The sequence below is a fragment of the Gallinula chloropus genome (genome assembly GCF_964237585.1).
Source record: "Gallinula chloropus genome assembly, chromosome: 5".
In the NCBI taxonomy this organism is placed as follows: domain Eukaryota; kingdom Metazoa; phylum Chordata; class Aves; order Gruiformes; family Rallidae; genus Gallinula; species Gallinula chloropus.
Genome location: NC_140090.1, coordinates 30434475 through 30460627, shown reverse-complemented (window position 1 = coordinate 30460627; position 26153 = coordinate 30434475). Strand labels below are relative to the sequence as shown.

Below are 26153 nucleotides of genomic sequence, written 5' to 3'. Positions count from 1 at the left end.
TCGGGAAGATCTGGTGTCATCACACATGTCTCTACTTTGCCACTAGTGTTTGACTGTTTCCCCATAGAAAGTAAAGCACCAGCTCACTCTTTACCATTCTCTGGCTCTTAATGATCAATTATTTTTAATTGGAACCTCTTGCATTGTGCCAAATCTTGAGAGGCCCTGTCAAGATCAGGACTCCAGCAAGATAGGAACAGTACCAACATGTACATGGGGACAATAGAGACAATTTTTGTCCCAAAGAGCATGATCCTATTTAGAGAAGGGCCAAAAAAGAAATTGAGGTAAGGATCATAGGAAGAATTTGCAGACTATGGGCAAGTTTGGGAAAAGTATGACAGTCTCCTGACCCCTAGTCTGGTATCCAGTCTGCTGGCACAAACTGCTTCTCATTTACTAATAAAAATGTCATTGTCTGTGCAGAATTACATTTAAGGACAAATAAAATAGGCTGGGATCAGTACAAAGAACTTTCCCAGCTAAATAAGATGCAGTCGGGGATGATGTTGAGAGGTGGAGCTTGTGAAACTAACAGTTATCATTATATAGACCTTATTTTTACATGTATAACTCATTACTACACCTTTAATGTCTGTGTTCAAGTAACATAATGAGTCTGTGAACTTATGGCAGTGGTGAAATGTTGACCAAAGGACTCTTCATTAATAAAGCTAGTTTTAATAAAAATCGATAGCAAATTGGAAGAGCCATTTAAGTCTCTTGAGATTGTTTTCTGAGAAATGTTTATTTCCAGCTCTTGTGTTGAGAGGTTTTGATTAAGATTTGATTCAGAAATTAGTGCTCTAAGATCTTTGCTTGAGGAAAATGAGAGGCACAGAGCTGAAGCGTTAGCTCTGTTAGTCAAACGACAAAAACCTTCAGGAATCCCAAAGACAGACAAGCAGATCTCTGTCTGTGGGCAGCTTTACAAAGCTCTGTGCCTTCGTAACAAAGCAAAACTCTGCACTGATGAATTCATCTTTGCAGATAAGGTATTTCTTACTGGAAAAGACAGTTTCTGGCTTGCAGTAACTATAAAGTATGGTCTTTTAAATCTTAAATCTTCAGATCCAGAACTTCAGTTTAGCCTAACATAAAAGCAGAAAGTTGCAGTGGGATTTGGCCTGTGCTCTGGAAACCCAGCACACCTCCTGCCTCTGCCTTAGCCGAGGAATATGGTTCAGGCACAGGCACTGTTTAGCCCCTTCGGACATGGAGGCAGTTCAGTCTTTTCTCCTGGTCGCTCGGAGCCGCTTTAGAGAGGCCTGATCTCTGCCTTCAGCTGCTTTGCGCCTGAATTCCTTAGCCGTCCTGAGAGTTGTTTCTGCAAATCCAATAGCTGATTTACTATCTTCAGAGAGCAGAATGTGTAAAGAAAAACAGTATGAGTAAATCCTCTCTCTAGAAGGGCTTTCTATCCACTCACATAATCCTGCTTGGTTCCAGCCTGGTATGCATAGTTGTGTAAGGGTGTCAGATGACATCCCTTTTACTGGCTGCTGGCCCTAATGGAATGCTGCTTTGCACATCTCATAAAGCAAGGACGGGAAATGCTGCCTGAAACTTTTACATTCTGCCGTTAATTAAAAAAAATAAAATCAAGAGGCAAGAGCATTACAAATAAGAAATGCTCTTTTCATCATGGATTAAGTAAAAAAAGATTCCATCTTTACATTTAGTTTTTTACTCTTTCTAAAGACTGACTTTTGCTTTACATAATCAAAGCCGGCTTTGAACTAGCTCACACAAAATATCTTTTTTTCTTTAAAAATAGCCCTATAGATATATATACATCACAGCCTTTCATTCCTTTTATAGATGGTTTCATTTTCTGTGAGAATGTGAAAGTTCTAAGCAATCCACAGCTCATACAGGCACCAAACAAACGGGGGAAGGGGGTTCAGGCACACTATTGCAATTAACAACAGTGTTTAATTAAGCAAGCAGCTGTGTTGGGGAAGGGCCTTTTGATTTTCTCTTTTCACTGGGTTTTTGATGAGAGATTTACCTATAGTTGTAACTCGTAGTTGTTACATTAGCACGCACTTATGCTGCATGTGTGCACATGTGCACACTCACATGCACCCCCCCGCATGGAAAATTTGTGTCAGGCAACTGATCTGATTCATGCTTTAGGTAAATATTTTTGGAAGTAGCTTCCTTTGACTGTCTTCCATAAAAATTCTTAAGTTATGTTTTTGTTTGTTTGGGGTGGGATTTTTAACTTAGAGAATGCTTTGATGCATTTAGGAATCCTTTTTGTTAGTTGTCTTACTTTATTTAGCAACAAAAAACTGAAGTGTGGTGAAGGTGAATGGGTGCAGAAATCTCCCACAGGAAGGGCTGGCACCAGGGCAACACGCAAATGTTTACCCCCCGTAAGCTTAGATGCCTCCATATTTCATTGGTAAAAAGAAGTGTAGTCGTCTCATGCTGTTCCCTGTTGTTGAGGCAGAAAAATGTCCAAACAGCCAACTAACCTTTCTACTTGGCCATTTTTAGTAAAGAGAAAAATGTTGGAGGTCATGGTAACAGAAAAAAACTGGTGAAGAACTAAGCGGTGAACCAAAACATTGTAGGGAAGGTGGGTTCCTGCTGCGAAGGGCTTGGATGAAATCTTGGACAGCTCTGCATTATGCCTACTACTTACTGTGATTCAGATCCTGATTTCAGCAAGCTGAAGGGAACTGTAATGATTTAAAGAGGGATAGCAGAGGTGTCACAGAGTCTGTTGATAAGAACTGTGCTTACAGCCCAGAGGAAATGAGAGATTGAGGGGTACTAGAAGAGCTAAGTGTGTTATAGCACCAGCACAGATGGGCCCAAATCCTTCTTTCTCTCTCTGCTACATGTAAACACCAATATAACATAAATAATTTTGTTTTGCTCTAGTCAACAGCTGTTGATTGTCATGTATGCCCAGTTCAGTGTAATTTTCTAATTACCTAACTTGCATTTTTATACCCGCTCACACCTTGCATTTAAGCCCTGGCTAGAGTGATGCTCCTGTGAAAGGATGTACCCAGCCTACCTAGTTTGAGAAAAGGTGTTGTAAAACAGATGAGTAATTTATTCTAGCTGGTGATCTTAACATCAGACCATGGAACAAAGATCTGACAGAGGTATCTATATAAATGCTATTATCATTGTATTTAATTTATTTTGGGTTTGAGAGGATTTATTCTCCAAACGCTCCTATAACATAGGGGAAGTGCCACTGTTCCCATTTTATAAGCAAAGAATTAGAGGTAGAATTTTCCAGTCAATTACCAAGACATGCACCTGGGAACTGAAGCACTTATAAGAAGTGCTTTCTGTGTACCTGCCTGCATATTTAGCTGCCTGAATACTGCTGAAAGTCTGGCTGTGAGTGATCTGTCCACCATCTGTGACAGTGCAGGTAACCAAGCACTTATATTCCAAATGCTAGATTAGTGCCTACTTGCTGGAACACCCTTTTATGTCCACTTGGACCAGATAACGTATTTTTCTTCTGCTACAACTCCTGTCAGAATTCTTTCACACAAGGAAAAGGACAGCACAGTGGGAATAATCTTACTCCTTGCCTGTCCTAAGAACAGCATTATCTTCCTGCAAATTGATTTGAGACCAATGCTAGAATTGACAATACCTCCAGTAAAGATGGATGTAGGGGAAAAACAGGCCTTTTTTTTTTTTGGTGGGGGTGAGGGGGGAGGCGGGGAAGGGAGGTGGGGAGGTTGGTTTGGGTTTGGGGTTTTTTTGTTTGGTGTTTTGTTTTGTTTTGTTTAATCTTTCTATTTGTCATCCTGGCCTTTGGGAATCCTGATGTTAATAGTAAGGTTATGGCTACCTTGATTGCCACGCGATGGGATTAATTCCCCAGACCCATGCATCCAAAGCCTACTCATGTAGACTACTCACCAAGGCAGTACACACTGATTTTTCCACTTGTATTTCTAAGATTAACATGCTTAAGCAAAGGGTTGTGTGTAGCCAAACCAAGTTGTGACACAGGTGGGGCAGCCAAAATGAACATGTTGTTGCTAGCAGGATTTCCTGACTAATATGGGTAAATGATATCTTCCCTTCACCCCCCATTTACAGTTCTTATTTAAAAATCTGTTCTAGGCCCTGCTTATTCCTGTTCTTTATCCATATTCTCATTTATCCTGGTCCCATCATTTTCTGGCACAGTTGGGCTGGCTATACGGAGAGGCACAAGCCATGTAGAGGAGTAGGCACTCACGACCCTGTTTGGGCCTGTCTGTTTTCACTGTGCATCATTCAGTCAAGTCCCATTTGGTTGCAGCTGTGGTAACGCTGTGCTTGAGCCTGATCTTTACCTGGATTAGGAGAAAGTGCTTTAATTCCACTGATGTGGTTTTGAGACAAGCAATGCCCAGCCACTGGGACCAAGGCAATCTCAGACCTCGGGTTTAAATAGCGTCAAAAACCTCCCCATCCTCCTCTGACTGCGGTGCAGAGTGGCTGGCTGAGCAGCGTTACACCCTGATGTATGTAGTTGAGTTTTACAGTTTGGGCAGCGTTTTAGTCAAAATGTGTCGGTTCTAAGTGGGGCATTTGGGAACTTGCCACGCACTGTATTTATTCTCCCAATCCTGTGCAGTGCTGCAGCTGCCAAAACCACATGCTCATGTTGGCATGAAACAATTATCCTGGTTTATATAGAGCAGGCTTGGCAATAGCCTATCTCAATGAACAGTCATAGTGCTGAAAGATTCAGAGTCGTCTTTTCCTCTCCAAACAACAGACTAAATTTCTTTCAGCTGGATTCACGGCTTTAAAAAATAACAGTAGAAAGCAAGTATGGAGAGCAGGGTATATACAAAGTACCTGTAAAGTCTAGATGGAAGCGAGAATGGGATGCAGAAAAAAAAGACTATTTAAGATACAAGTTAGTAATTTGGTTTCCAAACCCATGTGAAACTATAAATGTTTACTGGTGCCAGTTGGTGAACAGAGAGATGTGTGGTTTTTACTTGCATGCAAAGCTATTGGTTGTGGGTGAAGTACTTAGACAAAAACATTCAATTGCTGGTGTGGGTATTCCACCAAAAATAAACCCAAACAAACACTGACTTCATATAAAAGCACTTTTCTCTGCAGAGACAAGCATTCAGTTGCTGCTGCTATTCATGAACTCCAGAACTGTTAAAGCCTCCTGTTTAACCTGCCTGAAATAATGTGACTTTCTTCTAGAAAGTAATGCAAACACCACTGAAAGTTAAGAACCAGTGTTCTTATATATTTTTCATGAAAATGTAGTGTATGCTCTAAACTTACAGGGATATTGACCAATGATAACTAGTACTTGTCAAGGTCTGGTGAGCCAAAAACACTGCATAGGCAAGAGCTAAAGGTGAAGGGTAGGAAACTTTTCTTAAGCTTAAAAAAAAAGTTAACTGAAAGTGGACTTAAACATCAGTCAAAGAAAAATTGTTTCACAGCAATTAGCAAAGGCTAGTAAAGCCTTATTTTTCCTCCTTTTTTTCAGAGAGCGTCACATAGATTTTAAAAACTGTACTCCATTATGAAAGTAACTGCTACTTTGTTATCAGAATGGGGATGGAGATTTTTATTCCAGAAGGCCAGATGCTATCACCACTTGAAATTCTCCAAATTGTTTCCACTGTGAGCAAATTCAGTCTTGGTGCAAGTCACATCTGCTTAAAAGTGAAAAACAGTTGCTTCTACTTTGCACCAGCATCAAATTTCACCTACAATCTCAAATTTAAAAATCAACTTAAATCCCAGGATTTGGATAGTTTTGTGTAAGTGACTTTAAATCCAGAAGTACCTAATAGGAAATACTGAAATAAAAGCATTCAGCTTTAGTGGTTTGTGGTGGAAACAGAGACATTTCCTTTTAGATATGAATGTCTTGTGAACTAAAAAAAAACCCAGTCTATTTAAGTTTTTCCACATATGGACAAAAAAGTAGCAGTCACACCTAAATACAGTTTCTCATCCAGGGAGCAAGGATGGGTGGTGAGTGGAGAGACAAGGGGGGTGTGCAGGCCACCTGCATGAACTGCAGGCTTAGCTGTCCATGATGTATTAAGGATTAATTGCATGTTTAGTGACGCAGCTGTGGCTGCACAGCACAGGAGTGTCAGTCACACCACTGCTCCCATCCCTTCCTCGCCCTTCAGAGTGTGAGCTGTTTTAGCCGTTCCAGCGCTCCGGCCGGCACTGATGGATTAATGGGAGGAAATGTTTATAGAAAGGTTCAGGTTTCCTAAGTGAGCGGAATGAAACCCCTCAGCAATGATCAGCAAGCTCGTGTCATGGAGCAGTTTGAAGCAGCCTGGCTCACAGGAAAGCAAAGGCCTTTTCAAAAAGGAAACTTGACAAGTGAGCAATTCTGGGGAACAGCTAGAGGTGTTTTCAAATAAAAGATGTGGCTTTTCCAGAGGGGTGGCATGAGTGGGGCTAGCTCTGAAAAGAACTTTAGCTCAGTAGTTTGGTCACTTTAAATATAAAAGGTTATGATTGACACCAGACTGTCCAAATAAAATAGTGCCCTGAGAAAGTGCAACTATTGCACTGTGCTCAGTAAATGAAACAATATTACAGTGCAACCACAGGTCCCATGATTGCATCCAGTTGAGGCCTCTTAGATCTCTTTTTGTAACTTAAATTCGAGTGTAGTCATAGTTTGAAGCAAAGGAAGGGTGATGAACCCAACAACTAGGCTGAAGTCTTCGTGAAAGAAAAGCTGGAAACTATCATCATTTCACAGGTGTAAATTTCAGTGTGCTGGGGCACTTTCCATGATTGTTGCAACACAGCTTGAGATCTAAACATTCATTTCAGTTGGAAAAAAAAGAAATAAAGTAGACCCCTTCCATTGAAGCTATCAGCTATCGGATGACTGTGATAAGGAAGAATGTAGGCTTCGGGCTAGCTATTAAGATTAAAGTAAAATTCACCTGAACAAAACTGGAGATAGCAAAGGTGCTGGGGGAGAAAAAAGCCAATTCAAAACAGTGCCCTTTGAAAGCTATTGAAAAGGACCTAGTCCTTAGTGTTTCCCTGAAACACTCCACTGACAAAGCAAGGATTTAATTTACAGCACTCATAGCACCCTCCAGTTCTCACTCCCAACGTCTTTTGGAATGGGAAGAGAGCATTATCCTTGTTTTATAGATAAGGAAACTGGTTTATCAGCTTGCCCTCAGTGAGAGACAGAGCCTGGAAGAAAAACTTGGCTAGGATACAAGTACCTCAAGTGAGGGCAAACATTTAAAACAGTCTCAAAATGTGATCTTCTGTTGTGTAGGGCTAGTACTCAACTCAGGCTGGTTTCATGTCACAGCTGAGGTTCTGATCAGTGTAGGCACCTCCTGCATCTCTCACAACAAAGCAGGACAGGAGATAATGCTCACAGAGTTGGTCCCCCCAACCCCCAGCCTCTGAGCTTTCAAAGACCAAAAGAACTTAATTTGGAACCCTTGTATTAAAAATTATTTATTTAGTGATTTGTACATGGGATGAAGCAGGGCCTCATACAGACCTTCAAAAAAATCAAGTAAAAACATAAATACATATTTTCTTACAAAAATGAGATTTACAAAATATACATACTGCACTTGTCTTACACATTTGTTGTTTTTTTTTTTTTTCTTCCACGTGCACATTATAAAAGACAAAAACCCAAGCCCTGCAAGTCCGAGATCAGATCTACTGAAGGATTTGGCCAATGGGCCTGTTCCTCATGCCCAGACTGCTGGTATGCCCTCAGACAGCAGCAATCTGCCTCCTCACCCTGAACAGGTTTTGGTTTTTTTCTTCTTTTTAAGTTTCATTCCAGACACATTTTCCCCCAAAAAATGAAGAGCAGCTATAGGGTGGAGACTTGCTAAAAATCCAGAATTTCCTATTTTGTCCTTAGGCAAGAATATACACACACACATATACTTATAAAAACAACCCTTCAGTGAATATAAAGTAGTATGCAAAAAAATAAAATATGAACAAATTAACATAATTTCAGAATAGAAAAATCTGTCACATTGCAAAAGGAAAACGACGTACTTGGTTAATTTTCGAATGTCTTTCCTTCCAAGAAGCAATCACTGGAAACTTAACCAGCTACATTTTTGCCAAAATGAGATGCTCCTCGCTTGCAATAACTCCTTGCTTTGAAGCCCCAGCCCCCTCCTGCACCAGCAGTCCTTGCCATGCAGTTCTGGGAACCTGAGGAGCAGGCAAAGGGTCCATCGTGAGCCAAAAGGATGCCTCCCATCCCCAGAAGCCGGCCAGACATTTACTTTAGCGCAGTGAGCTCACAGCAATGCAGGAGAGAAAGCAGGTTTGTGGGAAGGAAAGAAAAAAAAAAATCGTATCTTTAAGTTATGTATTTTAATGGCTCTGGTTTTGGCAGATGCTCTTAGTTTCGCTCTTCTTGCCCTCCAAGTCTTGTGTTTCTTTCAGCTTAGAAAAGCGACCCATATTGATCGATAGGAAAACATCCTGCTTTCTCCTTTTTTCATAAAAGGAATGTTTATTTCTGCGAGCTCCTCACATCCAAGGGTGAACCTCAACGACTTCTTTTTGTTAGTTTGCCCATAAAAACCGATCCCATGCTTATGCCTTTCTACATAGAAAACACTTTTGTTTCCCCCTTTGTCTCCTAGAACAAAGGCAAGGGGAAAAAGCCTTCTGCTGAAAAGCAACAAGTCATTTCTTTTCAGGGTGTGGAATAGCAACCCACTCCTTCCCCACAGCAGCAAGAACAGACTGAGGGCTGAATTTTCACTTTAAACCAGTTAAAAACAGGTATCACTGAGGTAAAAAGGAACTTGTGAGTTGATAGAACAGAGGCATCTCACCAGCACCCGATCGGGGCTGTAGCTGGTTGTGCGGTACTCACGTGATTGCTCCATCGAGTTGGAAGGAGCAGGCGGTAAGCTCAGGAGTTACCCTGCCTGCGCTGCAGGTTGACCCCAGCAATTCAGAGAGGTTTTGGCTACTTCTCAGCAGGGGCAGGCTCAACAGATCTGGCTTCCCCACCTCATCCAAGCAAGGCAGGATGATTTCAGTTGGGTTGGATTTTTTTCCAACCAGGGGTTGTGGGAAAGAGAGGTAAAGGGACTTCTTGCAGATGAAGGACTCTCCCATCCCACCACTGGCCTCTTTTTCTGTGCTCTTCCACTTAGCTAGAGGCATAAGCACCACTGGACATAGTCCGTCTGATCCTTTCTGCCAAGAGTTACTTTTTTTCCAAGCTCTCTGGGAGGAAGAAAAAAAGTTTGGAAATGCCTCCCTTCCTCCCTGTTCAGGGAACCGTTGCCACCTTCTGCTGCTGAGTATCCCTCTCCTCCTCTCCTCTGCATGTGCATGCGTGCGTGTGTGTGTACCAGAGGGGATGGGGGGTTTCATACCGCTGTCTCGCCTTTGCTGCCAGTACTCAGTCTGTGGTAGAAGCGTCGCCAGGACTGAAGGGTTTTGCCAGACCAGATCCAGAAGCCAGTTGTGATACCAACAATCATGGTCATGAGATACTTGATCATGAAGACAGTGAAGTCCGGGCTCATAGGGGCAAAGTGGCTGGGACAGGGTACAGCATAGGTTTTGCAGGTCTGGAGGAGCCATGTCTTCTCCCAGGTGCCACGGAAGGCTTGCTCATAGAAGTAACATGCCAGGACAATAGTAGCTGGCACTGTGTAGAGGACACTGAAAACACCGATGCGCACCATCAGCTTCTCCAGTTTCTCCGTCTTGGTACCATCGTGCTTCATGATGGTGCGAATGCGAAACAAGGACACAAAGCCAGCAAGCAAGAAGGAAGTGCCAATGAAAAGATACACAAACAAGGGTGCCAGCACAAAGCCCCGCAGTGAATCCACGCTGTAGATACCTACGTAGCACACACCACTGAGTACATCCCCATCTACCTGCCCCATGGCCAAGATAGTGATGGTTTTGACAGCGGGCACAGCCCAAGCAGCCAGGTGGAAATACTGGGAGTTGGCCTCGATGGCCTCGTGGCCCCACTTCATGCCAGCAGCCAGGAACCAGGTGAGGGACAGGATGACCCACCAGATGGAGCTGGCCATGCCGAAGAAGTAGAGGATCATGAAGAGGATGGTGCAGCCTTCTTTCTTAGTACCTTGGGCCACAGTGCGGTAACCGTCCTCAGAGAAGCGCTCCAGACACACTACCCGCTCCTCCAGCAGAAAACCTGCTGCGTAGGCCACTGCCACCATGAAGTAGCAGCCTGAGAGGAAGATGATGGGCCGCTCTGGGTAGCTGAAACGGCGCATGTCCACTAGGTAGGTGAGCACGGTGAAGAGGGTGGAGGCGCAGCAGAGCACAGACCACACGCCCACCCACAGCCGGGCAAATCGCACCTCCGCCTCCTTGAAGTACATGAGCCCGTTGGGCCGGCTTGGCTCGCAGGGGGCCCCGCAGTCCCGCTCCCCCAGGAACCGGTAACCCAAGTAAGGGGGCACTTTGAGCTGCCGGGGGCAGGAGAAGGAGAAGCCGGAGGGGGGCTGTGGCGGTGTGAGGAAGTCGGGGAGATAACCAGCTGTGGGGTGGGCAGTGGCCCCCCGGCCCGCCGCGCCACCAGGTCCCGGCGGAGCGTCCGACGTGTTCTGCCCCACGCAGATCTCACCCGCGCCATGGACAGGGAAGTTCTCGCAGCGGAGACGCTCCGGCCACTGGAAGCCAAACTTGTTCATGAGGGCCTCGCAGCCCTGGCGGGCCCGCTCGCAGAGAGAGCGGCAGGGCGGGATGGCCTGCTCCAGCACTGTGCACACCGGCGCATACATGGAGCAGAGGAAGAACTTGAGCTCGGCTGAACACTGCACCTTGACCAGCGGGTAGAACTGGTGCACCTCCAGCCCCGCGTCCTCCTGGTTGGTGTGGCCCAGCAGGTTGGGCAGGATGGTCTGGTTGTAGGCGATATCCGTGCAGAGCGGGATGGAGATGGGCTGGCAGAAGCCGTGGTCCGGCACGGAGATGCCCTTCTCGCCGTGGTACTGCTGCGCCGCCGCACCCGCGGGGGTCCCCAGCAGGGCGGCCAGCAGGGCGGCCAGGCCCAGCAAGGGGCAGCCGGCAGGGGCCGTTCCGCTGCCTTCTCCTCCGTCCGGCATCGCCGGGGCGGCCGGGGGCCCGGGAAGTCCTTCAGAGCCGTGCGGCGCGGCGCCCCAGGGGCATAAACGCCCGGAGGGCGGCGGGGGCTCTTCCGCGGGGCACGAGCGCGGCGTAGGCTCCGCGGCGGCGGGGGGGGCGCGTAGCGCGGCTCCGCGCCGGTCCTCCGTGACTTTCTTCCTCAGCGCCGGCGGGTCGGCGGCGCTTCCCCCGGCGAAAGTTTCCGGAGCTGCTCCCGGCGGAGAAGGCGGCGGCGGCGAGACGAGACGCGCGCAAAGTCCCGGCGGCAGCTCTGGCCGGCTCCGCGCAGGGTCCCGCGGCGGCGGCGCTGCTCCCCGCCCGGCCGCGCGGCCCCGGCGCCGGGGATTTAGGTTACGGCTAAACGGATTATTACCGCGCCCGGCTGAGCCGGGTATTTTACTTCGGGGCTTAAATAACTTCTAAAATCCAATTACTGCGCGATCCTCCCCGCGGCTCGGCTGGGCTCCGCTCCCGACGGGCGCCGCTGCAGGCTGTGCGTCCGGGGCAGCCGTGCGCCTCCCGCCTCGCTCCGCCCGCGGCCCCGCCGACACCGCCCGCACCGCGGCTCCCGACCCGCGGCCGCGCCGGCACAAAAAAAAAGACACATATACGCGCGGGCGCGGCGCGGGGCCCCGCCCCCAGCGCCGGCCCCATTCACAAACCGCACCGGGGGCGGGGGCTCGCAACGCCCGCCCGCCAATCGCCGCGCCGCGCAGGGGGCGGGGCAGGGACGGGGGGCGGGAGCGGGGAGGAGCCCGCGCTGGGGGAAGACAAAAAAAAAAAAAACTAAACCCAAAAACTTGCGAAGAACTTTTTCCCATCCCCGCTGGGGCGGGCCGGGCCGGGGGCGGCCGGGCGGGGGCGGGAGGAGCCGCCCCGAGGCCCCCTACCCCCCCCGCGCTGCAGGGCAGAGCCGGGAAGGGAAGGGAGGGGGGGGGCCCAGCCGGCTCGCTCAGGGTGGCCCATGCAAACTAAAATTAACCGGCTGCGTTCTGAGCAAGCTTTGAAAATGCAAACAGCTGCCTGTGCCCGGAGTTATTAAAAAAGAAGGACAAAAATGGGCCGGGGCGCGGGCAGGGGGAGGGAAGCAGCGCCCGGGTACAGTTGCAGAATGAGCTGATTGCGTTGTCGGATGTTCGCGTCTGTGCGCTGTCGCCTTCCCCCAGCGTGGGGGGTTTGATTTGTTATCGCAGCATGACCGTTGCTTTTTGCTGGCAGAATAAACGCTTTATTCATGGAGATCTAAGCTTTAGCTGGGGGAAGGCAGCTTTTCTTGAAACGTCCAGTGTTACCTAAGCAAAGAGGAGAAATTTTAAATCCCCATCTGAGCTACTGCAACCCCTTAAGAGACTCAGAACGGCTGTAAAAAAAGCAGCAGTTCCTCTGTGGAAGCGCCCAGCCTGCCTGCAAGAGAGAAAATGGCATGGGTCAGGAGAGGGCTGTTACCGGCCTGCCAGGCGATGCCGAGCAGATCTAGAGCCAGACCGATGTACTTTTGCTAAGAACAAAAGCACGGGGTTTGCAGCATAGCTGTGTTTTGAGGTACACCGCTGAAACACGGGTTGCTGGAACCATTCAGCCTCTGGAACGTGCTGGCAGAGCTTGTCCTCGGTAGCACAGAAAGGGTGTGCTTGACAAAAGCCCTGCAACAGCGCCTGCTTTTCCCTCACACCGGCCTAGGAGAGCCTGTGGTCAAAGACAGGCTGGGGGGGTGGCAAATATTATTCAACCTACCCCAATCCTCCCTTTAAGGATAGAGGTCCCCCAAACTGTACTATTCAAATTCTTACTTTTACTCCTTTACTCAGGATTGTGCTCCTGTTAACGACTAAGCATTTACACCGATCTGCACTGCACTCCAGCGCAGTTCAAGGGAGCAGGGCTTGGCTCAGGGAACTCCAGCAGCAATTGTTGGACAAATGTTTCCCATATCCTCTCCTGCTCATGAACAATGTGTCCTCATACCAGTAAGACCATGGAGCTTCAGCTTTTGTTACATTTAAAAGAAGTTGACAGTTATAAACAGGCTTACTAAAATAAATTTACTCCTCTAAAAGCAGACATATTTTTAAAAATAATACTGTGGCTCTCCAAAATATGTACAGGCAGGACTAGCTACTCATGGCTGCAACAGCTGCTGATGGAAAATAAATGTCTCTTCATTCTGTTGTGGCTGTTTGAGAGTTCCTTAGAGGTACCCCAGTTTTTCAGTTTGTTAAGGCTTGCTATCTGAATTCCTTGTTTCTCTGTACCTAGTGACTAAGCGGGTTTTTTGTGATACTCTTCACCTAAACAACCTCCCATGCTACAAACTTACACAAACTTGTCTACCCTATTTTTTGTTCTTTGGCTGTTAGTAACCTTCAAAAAGATTATTCTTTCCAGTTGTTTCTTTTACCCCATCTCATCCTTTCGTAACACTCCATAAGCTGTTGCGTCGCCTGTCTGTAATAATCACCTTAAAGCCTCTATTTTTCATTTTGGCTTATATGACTGACATAATCTGCAAAGCATTTTGTGATAGTCGCTGTGAGAAACATTGGAGGAAAGGAGATGCAGTGACAGTGCCAAGAAAGTAAAGGAATGGCACACTTCCTGCCCCGTGCATTGCTCGGTCGGATCTCCCCATGTAAAGAGAAGTTCAGATATAGTCGAATGTTATTGCAAGAAACGTACCTCTCAGCAACAGGGCGACAGTGACAGGAACTATTCAGAGTAAGGAACATCAGATCAAGACTTAAACTGGGTATTTATTTACAAGGCAGGGCAGATGGCATCAGTGGTTACCCCTCTTTTCTACTGGTCGCATTTGTTCCTCCAAACCACAGCACAAGTTAAAAGATGACTGGGAGCTGTGGTATGTGCTATAAAAGCTGTGTGACTCTATGTTGAACATAGTGTAGAATCAGAAAGAAGCAAAAGAAAAAAAAAGGGGGAAGGGTTGAAGGAAAGGAAGAGGGAAGGAAAGCTGTATCCTAAGTTATTTCTTCGAGAGATAGGAATAATACTGCTAAGCCATCTCTGATGGAAAGAATGTGCAACAGGATTTGCTAGGACAGAGGAAGTCTCTTGGGCGTGTTACTGAGTTCTAAGGTGTTTGGGGTTTTTTTCTGTTTAGACCCACTGTGAGATGGGACAGGATCACTGAGAGAGGCAATAGCAGTCTCAAAATGGCAAGCTGTGGCCTAAGAAAATCCTTGGCTGCTAAGTCAGTCTAGGACATCCTGAGAGCTTTCAGGGCACAATAGGAAAAAAATAGAAAAGAGAAAGAAAAGCAGCAGCAAAAAACAGGATTCTGGAATGTGGTTACCCCAAAGCATCCAGAACCTCTGTAAGTAGCATCAGCCACATTTCAAAAGGCAGCAGACTTACACTTGTCTTCTGTTTTCTCCTCAATCTAAATTCACAAGCATTAGCCTGCAAAATTACTTAAATTTCCTCCCAACAGGAGGGATTCTCATCAACACATAAGCACAGGCAGCCACCATTAGCCAGGTTATCAGCTGCCCAGAACAAATGTGCTGCACAAGACTTCGTGGTATCTGAGAAATTGTCTATTGCAACCACATAGCAGTTCAAAAGGTTTTCTCTAAAAATCTCCTAAGAACTAGTGTTCTGAGTATGCCACATGGTCTGTCAGCAATAAAACTCGACAGGCAAAGTTCTGGCAAGTCCAAGATACAGAATAAATTTGCAGTCTTAGGTATTGGTACCAGTGCTGGAGCTGCCTGACTAGATTATTGTGCATAGGGAGGAGTCGTTAGGAACAAACAATTATCTGTCTTTTTACACATTTAAAAATAAACCCACTTCAACTTTCAAGCTAAGTCAGAGCGAGGAGGGGCATCCCTACATGATGTCTTTTCCTGCTGTTTTGAAGCCTCCTTAAATGGTGCCAATATAATTTTCCTTGTTTCCTATCCCATCTGATAGAAAACTCTTCCCATGAGGGGAGGGGAATCAAAACAAAACACCCTCTCCCCACCCCACCACTTATTTTGGATGCCCGAGGGTGAACATTTTCAGATTACTTGTTGCAAGGCTTCCAGTCCTCCTTGCCCCTAGAAGAACAAAGACTATTGCTTCCCTCCTCTCCTTCCACAGGCTCCCAGGAGCAGTGCTGGGCCTCACCAGCTGTCCTGCTACCCAATGCTGCCAACAGCCCAATGCAGCCCCCTGAATTGTGAGATTTGTCCCAGTTACATTTAGCAAATAACTTCCATGACGCTTTAACCTCCATATTTTGTGGCATATTTACATGCAGCCTTACATGATCAGGCAGGCTATTGAGCTAAGAACATCAAAATTTGCACTCCCTAAAGCTTAGTGGGGAAATGCCAGGAGCCTGGGGGGAAATGATGCGTTTCCCTATTTTACATAATGATTTGCATAATTAGAAATAAAATAAGTTCACAGTATTATATCTACTTGCATTTCTATCAGTCTGATAGATTACTCTAAATTGCATCTTGTCTGATCTCACCAAAGAAATCTGTTTTTTTCTGTAATGAGACTGGAGAGCCTGGCATTTCACAGGCAGGGAGTGGGGAGGGCAAACCCCTGCCCCCCACCATGGAGCCTTAATTTGAAATTAGATTGAAGACATAAGAAACTGATTGAAAAGAGCATATGGGGAGGGCACAGGTGACAAAAGGAAGGGGATACTGCTGGAGGGGATGTGGTTTCCCACAGTGAGAGAGGTAAAAGCTGGTTGCATCATGGATTTGTAAGATAATTATTAGCTTATGAAGTAGTATCCCAAAGGATACAGAGAAGCAGCACTGCCTTCCACATTTACGATCAAATTGGAGAAAACATTAGGAAACATTCACAAAGAAGGGCTATCAGGCTTACCATTGCTTTCATCTCCCAGATCCATGAATAAGAAAACAAAACCTGAAGTTGATCTGCTCATCCCCACTCAGCAGTTCAGTGAGGACATCAGTTACACTTTAACCCTTGCATGACCCTTTGAATCACCCTGTTTCTTTAGAGTGAATTTAATCTGCTTCCTCACATTTCTAGGGTTGTAGAGGCTCTTGAGTGTAAAATGCAGACACTCCCTCCTTATTTCACTTTTTTAAGCTAGGTGCTTTTTTAACAAGACAAGTTCTTTGCTGGCAGCAGTATTATCAGCCAGGGCCTGTTGGCATTCTGTGTGGGTGCAGTAATATCACAGTATGAAGAAGAGAATCTTCCAGAGTAAGTGGGAAAAGAAGAAATTTGTGTCTCCTGTCCTCTTTACATCAGCAGGGAAGATCCTGCTCTTAGAATCTGGATGCAGCATAGGCACACGGTTACTTTCTGGTCCTTTAAATCCCACGGCACTGTACTTGGAAGCTTCCCAGACTGCTGTAGCTGATTTTGGCTGATTCTGTGTACACTGGGATGTGTAACATACCAGCCTGGGCAGCACCCGGAGCAGAACCTCTTGAGGTGGAGCTGCCTCAGGCTCTCTGGGCTGGCCACCTTCTCTCTGATGCTGTAGGAGTCCCAACCTCATGGGTGCTCCAGCTTATCCTGAGCTTCTCCCAGTGCCTGTGAAAAGACTCACAAGTCTGCAAAGGTCTCTGGCAGAGTTACTCCTTGCTTTCTAACCCTAAAAGTATTACAGAGCCAAACAAAAATAAATATAACCTTCCCTGGTTGTTCTCACCCCCATGGAATGATTTCCAGGAATTTGGCTAGTCTCTTTTTGTGGTTCAAGCTCCCCTTCCCAGAACTATATTCCTCCAGGTCTCTCTTCCACACCATGGATCCTTGATCTAGCCTGGACTCTGTCAGACGTAGCTTTTCCTCCAAAACCCAGTGGTTTTGTTCCTTCTGTAGATTATTCCTCCTTCTGTAAATCCCCGTTCAGTTTCAGAGGCCAAAGACAAGTGCTAAGACCTGCTTTCTATGTCCTTCCTGAGGAAACTGCACAATTACTAAGCCCAGCTGTCTACAGAAAAGCTAGAGAAAACTCCTTCTTCCTTCAGCCAGTCAGTTCTATGTAGCTGTCATGTTTGTGTGGCTGCCATGAAGGTGACTTCAGTCTCTTATCTGGGAGCATTTCTGCATGCAGCTGTAGCAACGTAAGGCTGCTGAGCATATAACAGTTTAATGAAAAGCAGCCAAGTTTCTCAAGTTTGTGCATTAATTTCCCATCTCATTGCAGATGCTGCCACAATGTTTGTGAGCTCTGAAGTCCAGGGTTGGTAGCGAGTGTCTGCTCTGATCACTATGGCTGTGCTATGTCTTTTGTCAGTTATGCCCAACCTGCTTTTAATTTTGATTTTCTATAGGCACATCGTACCTTAAATCCCCTTTAACACACAGACTGAAGGCTTGCACTTGTCCTGCTTAAGTTAATGGGTAAAGTTTCACTTGTTTCAGTGGAAACAGAGCAGGATACTCATCAAAGCCTCAAACTCTGTTTATGTAGGAAGAAGAACCAGATTTAGACCAAAATAGGAGATGGGAAAGACCCATTGTATCATTTAGCCTCTGCTATTATATATGCCAGTGGTATAATTAGTCTAATTTTAAATGCCTTGAATAATGGGACTATTGCCATCTCTCTTGGGACACAGTTCTGCCATCTAACAATCATATTGGCAGGAAGCCACTGCCTGATGTTCAAACAAATGGTTTATCTTTGCTTGATTAAGACTCACTAAAGATGAGTGCAGCCTCCAGAAATATGTTGTTTCCACAGCTTAGAAAACAAGGGAAGAAGAGCTGTTATTCAATACAGAATTTGCCAGATGTCTAAAGAGGCTAAGGAATTCCTAAGCCTCTGTTTACAAAATCCTCCCTCCTCCTCCCATGAATGCTTAAATTACCAATCACTGCAACCACCCTGTGTTTAGGGTGAAATTTCCTTAACCAACTCCATTTCCAAAATTGGATTGGAAAGAGAAACAAACATTTTAATTACTTTTATTTTCCCTCTTCCCAATGGGTTTGCAGAAATTAACCTCTTAAACAGATTTATTTCTTCCTTGGGTCCTAATCATGCTCTGGAGACCCACTTGCCAAGGCCGTTCCCTGTTTTCAGGCCATGTAAAGGTTTGCTGTGTGGAACTACTGCCTGCTGCATCCCCCAAGCCCTGGAGATGGGTGATGCTTCTGTATGGAGAATTTCCTGTTCAAAAAGAGTCCCTGGGCAGTGGTGACCCAAAGTGCATTTCGATGAAGCAGTGCTGTTAAGAAAAAGGGGCAGAGGGCCAATGCCTACAGACAGCTCTCCTGAGAAACTGGGGCTGTGAGGTCTGTGGACCATCACCACATGCTCTCCTTTACCTTCTTTTGACCAGTCATTTCTGAACTGTAATTTCTGCCTTGGTGTCAGCCTGCACTGACTGGACGCTCTCAGAGCTGGGACCAACGGTACTCTGAATGGTGCTGGAGGTATTAAACTGATTTCCTTCCGTGGAGGGAAGGGAACCAGAAAGCAGCACTTCAAATAAGCTCCCTCCTCATGGAGTCTCTGAAGGGAATGAGGGCCCATTTTCTTAATTACATGTTCATTAGTATGTTTAGTGCTCTCCTCCCTCTCTTCCCCCAGCTCTGCCACCTGGGAGTTCCTACTATGTTACTGGAAAGCCACAGAGGTTTATTTAAATACCACATAGTCAGATCGGAATGAAAAGCTATGAAGCTTCCCCTCTTTAATACTTTTTGAAATTATTTATGGGCTATGCTTCTTGCCTACGTAGAAGGTGCCTTCTGAGATTCCTGCAAGTCAATGCAGAAATAGCTGTTTGAATTGAGCAATAATTAGAAGCATATGGAGCAAAGCAAAGCATCTGAGAGATCCCATTCTGCTAAGGAAACACTACTCTCTGAAATAGATTTCAGCTGCATGTAACATTTTCTCATATGGGCTAAAAAGAAATAACATCATGTGTCTGGTTTGCACCTACCAAAGCTGGGAAATTCAAAGTAACATCTGTAATTCCACTCTGAATTCATTCTAATACCGCATGGCAATTGCAGCCCCTATGGTTGCCTGGATCACAATTACAATTTCTTTTCTTTGCTAGACTTCAGAACAATGGAGAAGCATCTTCTTTTTGTGAATGTGTGTGTATTTGGAGTTTTGGTGGTGATTTCCCTCCTCCCTCCCCCACTCTTTGCACTTTTCTTTAAAGTTATTTAAAATGCGGAGGAAATGTCTGTGACTTAAGACATGGTTACAGTCTTTTGTAATCAGCAGACTCAGTCTGGGGAAGGTACTCAAGAGTTCTCAAATCCTACTTTGCTGCCAAATTCTTACGTGCTTGATGTGGTAGATTGTTTCACTCCTGATTTCTAAAAATAGCAGGTCCTGCTCTCATTGCTCCCACAGATCATCCCTTTGAGTTTGGAGATAACTGAAAACTCTCAGCACCTCCAGGGGAGACCTACAGCATCCAAGCTCAAATTTGAACTCTCCATTTCCCTTTCCTTTTCTCACCTAAAGAGCAGCTGGGCACGGTTTGCTGCGGGGCTGCTGTAGAATCATGTTGTTGGGGTGAGATGATTTCCTTTTCATGCCTGTAACTTACTGACCTGATAGCTAGCCATGAACTTGCTCGCACTTAGGCTGCGTTTTTCAAGAGGCAGGGATCTCTCCTACCTTGTGATAGAGTGAGTATCTCCTAGCCATTTTAAAAAGCAACAGTGTTTTAAAATTACAAAGATACAAACTATCTCTGAAAACATACATATTGTAGGACTCTAAAACATGGCAAGATTGTGATTCTCAAGATTATTTAAGAACAGGCTTGAGGATTTTGCTGGAAACAGAAGTTATTCCTAGGAAAAAAACCCTCCGATTTTGAAGGAAACAATAAATGTTGGCAGGTTACTGTGTTCTTTCTGATGTGAGAGAGGAACATGCGCTGGGCTGGGTGAGGCCATGGCGCGCGCCTGCCCCGCAGTGCGGCTTCTAACTGCGCTCAGGGGAGTTGTGCAGGTCGTGCAAGGGCTGATCCTGTGATCCTGCCCGTGCGGCAAGGAGCGAGCATGACAGCAGGACCTGTGGTGTAGGAAGCCATGTTGGGAATGCAATAGGTGGCATTCCTCTGGTTGACCCTGCCTTCCAGCCCTGTGCTGCTGTAGGTGCAGGGTTTTGCCTGGGCTCTGAAAGCTGAAATTCCAGCTGCTGATAGCTGTTGAAGTGCAGTTGCAGAAGTAGGGACGTTGACACTGGTGCAAAATTCCTAACTGGTTGATTTTCATAAAGGCCACATCCCATGGTGGGGGATAATGTAGAAAAAACGACATCTAACATTAAAAGAAATACTTTCTGGGAAAAACAAGCACGTCCTGCAGTAGCGTCTTAGAAGTTGCCCCACATGGTACATTAGTGATGGTGTTAACCCTGGAAACTGTGTAAGGATATATGTGTTAGTGATCTGTGGGCATTTGCAGGTACAGTGTTTTTACCTGAAAAACCAGCATCTTACCAGTGGCTCCTGGGTAGGTGTGGCTGAAATGTGGTATTGGCACTGTCACTGTTATTATCCAGGTGCAGTGTGATTCTTGGTCCTTTCCTTGACATGACAGTAAAGGCATTTTCTGCTCGGCAAGATCTTATTCATGCAAATTCTCATTGTGGTAGGGAAGGGTGTTGAGTCATGAAACAGCCTATGAGAAGTGGGACAGATGAAGTGGTGACTGTCCCCAGCTGGTCCCTTACCCTGTGCCAGGGATTGATGCCTCCAGGGCAAGGACATCTGTCCTCAGCTCAAAGCCGTTCTAAGACTGCTGCAACGGGTGGCCCACCCTGTTAGAGCAGTTCAGGTTTGGCACTGGCTTACTTCCTTTCTTTGGGCTGCCAACTGAGCTGATTCCTGGAGCCAGGTTACTTTTGGTCCAGAGATCCCAGTGTGAGGGGCAGCCACTTGTGGGAGAGCAGCAGGGCAGGGCAAGGGGGTGGGAGCTGCTGCAGCCATCTGACTTTCATCTGTGCCTGTGACTCAACACTCTGCCTGACCACAAGGGTCAGGTCTTTGTGAGTAAAGTCTATAGGCGTTGGTCCCTAGATATTATGCAGATATAGGGAGTTTGGGCTCTCTGAAGCAACCTGAGCAGCTGAGCAATAGCTACTCAGCCAGCTTCAAAATTTGCTCAAATTTTCCAGAGAAAGGCTCTGTTTCCCAAGTATTTCTAAGGCAACTATGCATAAAACGTTGAAGATCTTAAAATTAGATTTACTCCAAAAGCATATTCTAAAGCTGGCTGTGGTTTTGGTTTTGGGTTGTTGTTTTGGGGTATTTTTTGTTTGTTTTGTGTTGTTTTGTTTTGTTTTTTAAATGAGACTGACTCTCCCTTTAAGATGATCTCAAATTCTGGGTGCCCACCACCAGGGCTCTGGGTGGGGAGGAGACCCAGGCTGAGCTTCTTCAGAGGCATTGATCCACCCCGGGGAAGCTGCTCACCAACTGCAGTTGAAGCCGGGCAGCGGCGTTTTGCTAGATGCATTCCCTGGGGCCTGAGGGCTTGTTTCCTGACAGGGACAGCTACAAAAACTCCTGAACTGGCACGGGGCTTGTATAAAACGTTGTTGTTGGTTTTGTCTATCTTAAAAATATTCATTTACAGGTAAATATTTTTTTCGGTGTGTTTTTATAAAAATCACTTTTGAAAAGAATGTTTGTTGAAAAACAAAGAAAAATCAGTGTACTGGTAGTATGTGAAGTCATATCTTTTCCAAACATAATGAAATAAATTTACAATTGGCTTAGAAGCTCAAGTGAAAGCATCATGGGGGAAAACCCAAAAGGTAAATAATACTTTTTTGTGTTTTGTCTGAAAAAAATGATTATATGTGCCAGTCTCTTCCTATTTGGGAGCATACAGTTAAAAGAAAAATCGGGTCCATTTTTAATGCAAAAATGCCAAGTGTTTATCTCTATAAACAGAAGCGAAAACAAAAGCCGAGTAAACCCAAATTGTATAGCCTCTGAGCCCAGGCACCCCCTTGACTGGAGGAGGAATTAGTGGTTTGCATAATCAAGCCTGGGGAGCTCATTTTGTCATGCTCAAAGGGCCACAGTGGTGCAACAGTAGGGGTGGAGAGATCAGCAAGCACCAACAATGAATTCCCTTCATTTTTCCAATTTAAGGCCTGAGTAGAGGAAATGCAAAGCTCTTCTTTTTTGCTCTCTTCCTTTTTTTTTTTTTTTAAAGTGAAGATGAAAAGAGCCAGGCAGTAAGGGAGCCAGGTTGACACCTGTATCTGTGACAGCTCAGGCAAGGGAAATAGCGGGAAAGGATCCGCTGGCAGCAATTTGAAACTGTCCCCCTTCCTGACTTGGAGGCTTTGACTGATGGTGCAGCTTTGTGCAGCCATATGGTTGAACATCTTGAAGGGCTGGCAAAGAGGTGCTGGTGCCAGCGCTGGGAAGAGGAACCAAGTCATTATTGTCAACCAGATCTCTGAGCCAGGGGAAGGAGCCATTAATACAGAATTCTGCTTCATGCCTCACTGTCCTCTCTGCGTGCGGGGCTCGGCGCGGCGCCGGGGGAAGGTGAAGCCCAGCCCGGGCGCTGGGGATGGCTGTGCCGAGCCGTGATTAAAAGGAAGGTCTTCTTCCTCAGCGCTTACTGCACAGCGTGGTGCCTTCACAGGGCAGCATTTCCCTCTTGAAACACGCTCTCACACACTCCCTCTTTTTGTTCACCCAAACCCCAAATCTGGCTTCGGTATAAACTGCCGCATAGGATCTCCCTGTGGAAGACCGGTTGCAGCACCGGGAGGAGAGTTTGTTCAGCCTGGGCTGGAGCTGAGACCCGAGGAGAGCAGAGCTCCCCAGCTGGGGCCCCTGGCAGCGCCGCGGCCCGTTAATGTAAAGCAGCACCAGGGCCAGAAAGATAAGCGTTGTAATGACCACTGTGGCTTCCCGCTTTCCCTTTTATTACTTGGTACATTACATATGTTTCCAGCAGAGAAGAGTTTATGTGTGAGCGGCTGCACTGGTTGTGTTGGACCAAGCTCCCTACATGGTTATGTGTATGGACTCCAGGGACAGAGCTGCACTTCCCCTTAATAAGCTCCTCGCACCACATTAAAGATAAAAGGGGAAGGGAAATATTTATATTCTGACAAAGCAGCTCTTCCCTTCAGGCTCTTGTTTTATTTATTAGCTTGCTCTGTCCCTCTTTTGCAGTTTTTTCCCCTCTGTCTCAGTGCCTGTGCTCTTTTTTTCTCCTTTATTCACTAATTTTGTCCCTGGGAGACAGTGACAGTGAAACTTAAGAATCGCTGCCCAAGACATCAGATTCAAATTGTGTAATTCCCAGCTGATAACTACAAATCTTCCCCCCATCTGTGTTTTTAACACAAAGTAATGATTTATAGTGCTTAAACATTTGAATATATTACATCTGGTTTACTCAAATTGCCTTAGATGAAACTGTAGAAATAGGGTGCTGGGTTTTTTGATGGTGGTTGTTGTTGTTTGTTTGTTTTTTATACATTGCTACACAGATGCCGAATCTCCTCCCTTGTTTGTGTAGGCAATGGAAACCACTATCATTCTTGTCTGGAGAAGCCCTTACCAAGGCATGACACAGCTACACAGAGACCTTTCTAACCTCATTCATCAAACACTTCCTTTCCTCTGAGGCCTTATCCCGGGGGACCATTCATTTCCTTCAACTAATGTGCCACACGAAAGGAATCTTGGGTAGATTCCTGTGTCTGGGGCTGGCTCTGAATTTGTATAAAGGTTCAAGAAGACAGAGGAATGATATGAACACAGGCAATATGCGGTGTTCTCCTTCATTCCACTCTCATTGCTCCTTGTCACACGTTGCAGAAAACCACGCGCTGACTTACAATGCCAGGGGACACCAGTGTCCATGTAATCATTATTTTTCGAGCTATTTTTTCTTGCCACAATCAAGTAGTTCTCTGCTAAGAGTGGAGCATCAAGATTAAACAAGAGTTGGTGCCCAGAAGCATCGCCTCACTGACATCGTTATGTATCTGCCTGTTGTCACAGAATTGCAAAATATCTGCAAAGCAGAGTCTTTACACCAGCCCTGTTGAGTGGTGTAAACTGCAAACTGCTGAATGAATTACTTACAGCTGGCTGGGGGAGCAGGCTCCTTTTTACCATTCACAATCTCCCCCTCCCCAAAAAAAAAAAAAAAAAAAAAAAAAGAGTGCCACAGCTCTGCTTCCAGACTGATCAGGAAGGCAAAGGAATTTGTTAATTGATTTTTCTCCCTCCCATATCAATTAATGAACCCCATCTAGGGAGATGTGTGCTCTTCTCTCTTAGTTAATTAATCCTTTTCCTTTATCTTCACAAATAACGGCAATAAAGCAATTAGCAAAGGATTTACAGGGTGTGGAGCAGTGAGAGATTCCTCTGGCCCCTCTGCAGCTCAAGCTGTTCAGCCCTGTTGCAATTCAGGCTCTCTAAAGGGATTTGTGTCCCCCGCCCTCCCTCTGCAGTGTGGCTGCTCAAAGCCCGGCCTCCTCAAGATGTGAAATCCCCAGCTTGCTTTCCTCTTTGGGAGAGTTAACAACTTCGGTGCCAGTCCTTGGCAAAGGCCTTTGCTGGACAATGGCACCAGCCTTCAAAAGCCGCAGGCACTGGCTACTGGTGGCACCGCCGTCACCATGGCCTGCAGTCCCAGGGAGGGTGCAGCAGAGCAGGGTGTGCTGAGCTACCCCAGTGTCTCAATCCTGCCAGGTCAGCAGTCCCGCTGCCTCCATCCCCTCTCCTGGCCTCCCAACCTGGCCCACGCACAGCCTCTGCCTTCCTAAAAGCCATCAGGGAACAGTTCAGCGCTCTCAGCCAGTAGAAAGAGAACCTGCCTAAGCTGTAAATCCTGCATACAGGAGCAGGGAGACCCTTCTGTGACAGTGAGGTGTTGGGTGGGTTTTACCGTTCTACCTAAATATTAGGGCTCATCTGAACAGCTGTCTCTGAACTGCTTGACACAGCTGCCCTGATGGTGGATGCTTTTTGTGGAAAGACCCCCAAAGTAATCAGCATTTCCATACAGAATATTTACACTCTGACAAGGCATCTGTCCCTGTGCTCAGCTGCTCAAGTTAGCCTTTATCAGCTTCTCTTCTAGGTGGTTCTCTTCTTGTTGAGTGTGCTGGTGAGTCCTGGCACTTTGTCCATGGCTGCAGCAAAGACTGTGTAGGTTGCAGCCTTGGACAAAGGCATTACTGACAGGTTATGTTTTGGAATGTTCATATGTTTGGTGGCTAAGCTCAGGCAAGGCACAAGGATTTCACGTGTTTTTCAGACAGGTTTGGGAACCCAGGGGTTTGTGTTTTCAATGTGTGTTGTGTGTCCTGCTTCTGCCCACTTACCCTCACACCTCTGTGTAGGCTGGGCAAGGGGGCTGTGAAAGTTCACCCTGCAGCAGGAAACACAGCACCTTTCACTGATTTTGACCACTTAATGGTTCCAAATTATCATTTCTTATTATTTGCCTATAAAGGTTATTACTAAAGAGTAAGTTTATTGGCAATGTCCCATTTAAGATAAGCTTTACAAAGTATTTCTCTTTTCCTACTGCTGAAGGAGATTACCAGCACATAGGATATGCAGCAGGTCCTGAACCGCTGCAGCAAGAATCATCAACATGTTCAGCCTCCTTTCTGCCCACAGCTCCCCCTTTGCCTTCTCATTAGCAGCAGTGGTGCATTGCTGGAAGGCCCGTTTCCACCCTCCCTCTGGAGGCACAAAGAACTGGAGATGAAAGTCTCCCTCTTCTGTGCTCCCAGCTATGAAAAGTGGGAGCCCTTCTAGTTGCCTGAATGACACAGTGGCCTGGGAAAGACACAGAGATCTCAATAGCCCCGTCCAGAGTGGTCAGTGAAGCATCTCTTCTGCACTGGAACCCTGAGGGAGCAAACACTTGGGTCTGAGTACTCCCAGCTCAGGTACCCAGGCTTTCAAGAGAAAAAGGGCCCCATCTTAATGTGCAAATTATCAACAGTGGTAGCTCTGCAGTTATACTGTCAGCCAGCATCCCCTGGCAGGCCTTTGTCTAGGTGCTGGGAAATGAAGCAACTGACTGCA

General features: G+C 46.2%; 1 protein-coding gene across 1 annotated transcript; it reads right to left on the bottom strand.

The window, feature by feature from the left end:
- Positions 1-9386: 9386 nt before the first annotated feature.
- On the bottom strand, positions 9387-11108 carry FZD7 (frizzled class receptor 7; the record flags this gene model as incomplete). The annotated part of the gene is made up of 1 exon (XM_084264675.1): positions 9387-11108. The coding sequence occupies one exon, from the start codon at positions 11106-11108 to the stop codon at positions 9387-9389; it is 1722 nt and encodes a 573-aa protein (XP_084120801.1).
- Between the last annotated feature and the right edge of the window lie 15045 nt (positions 11109-26153).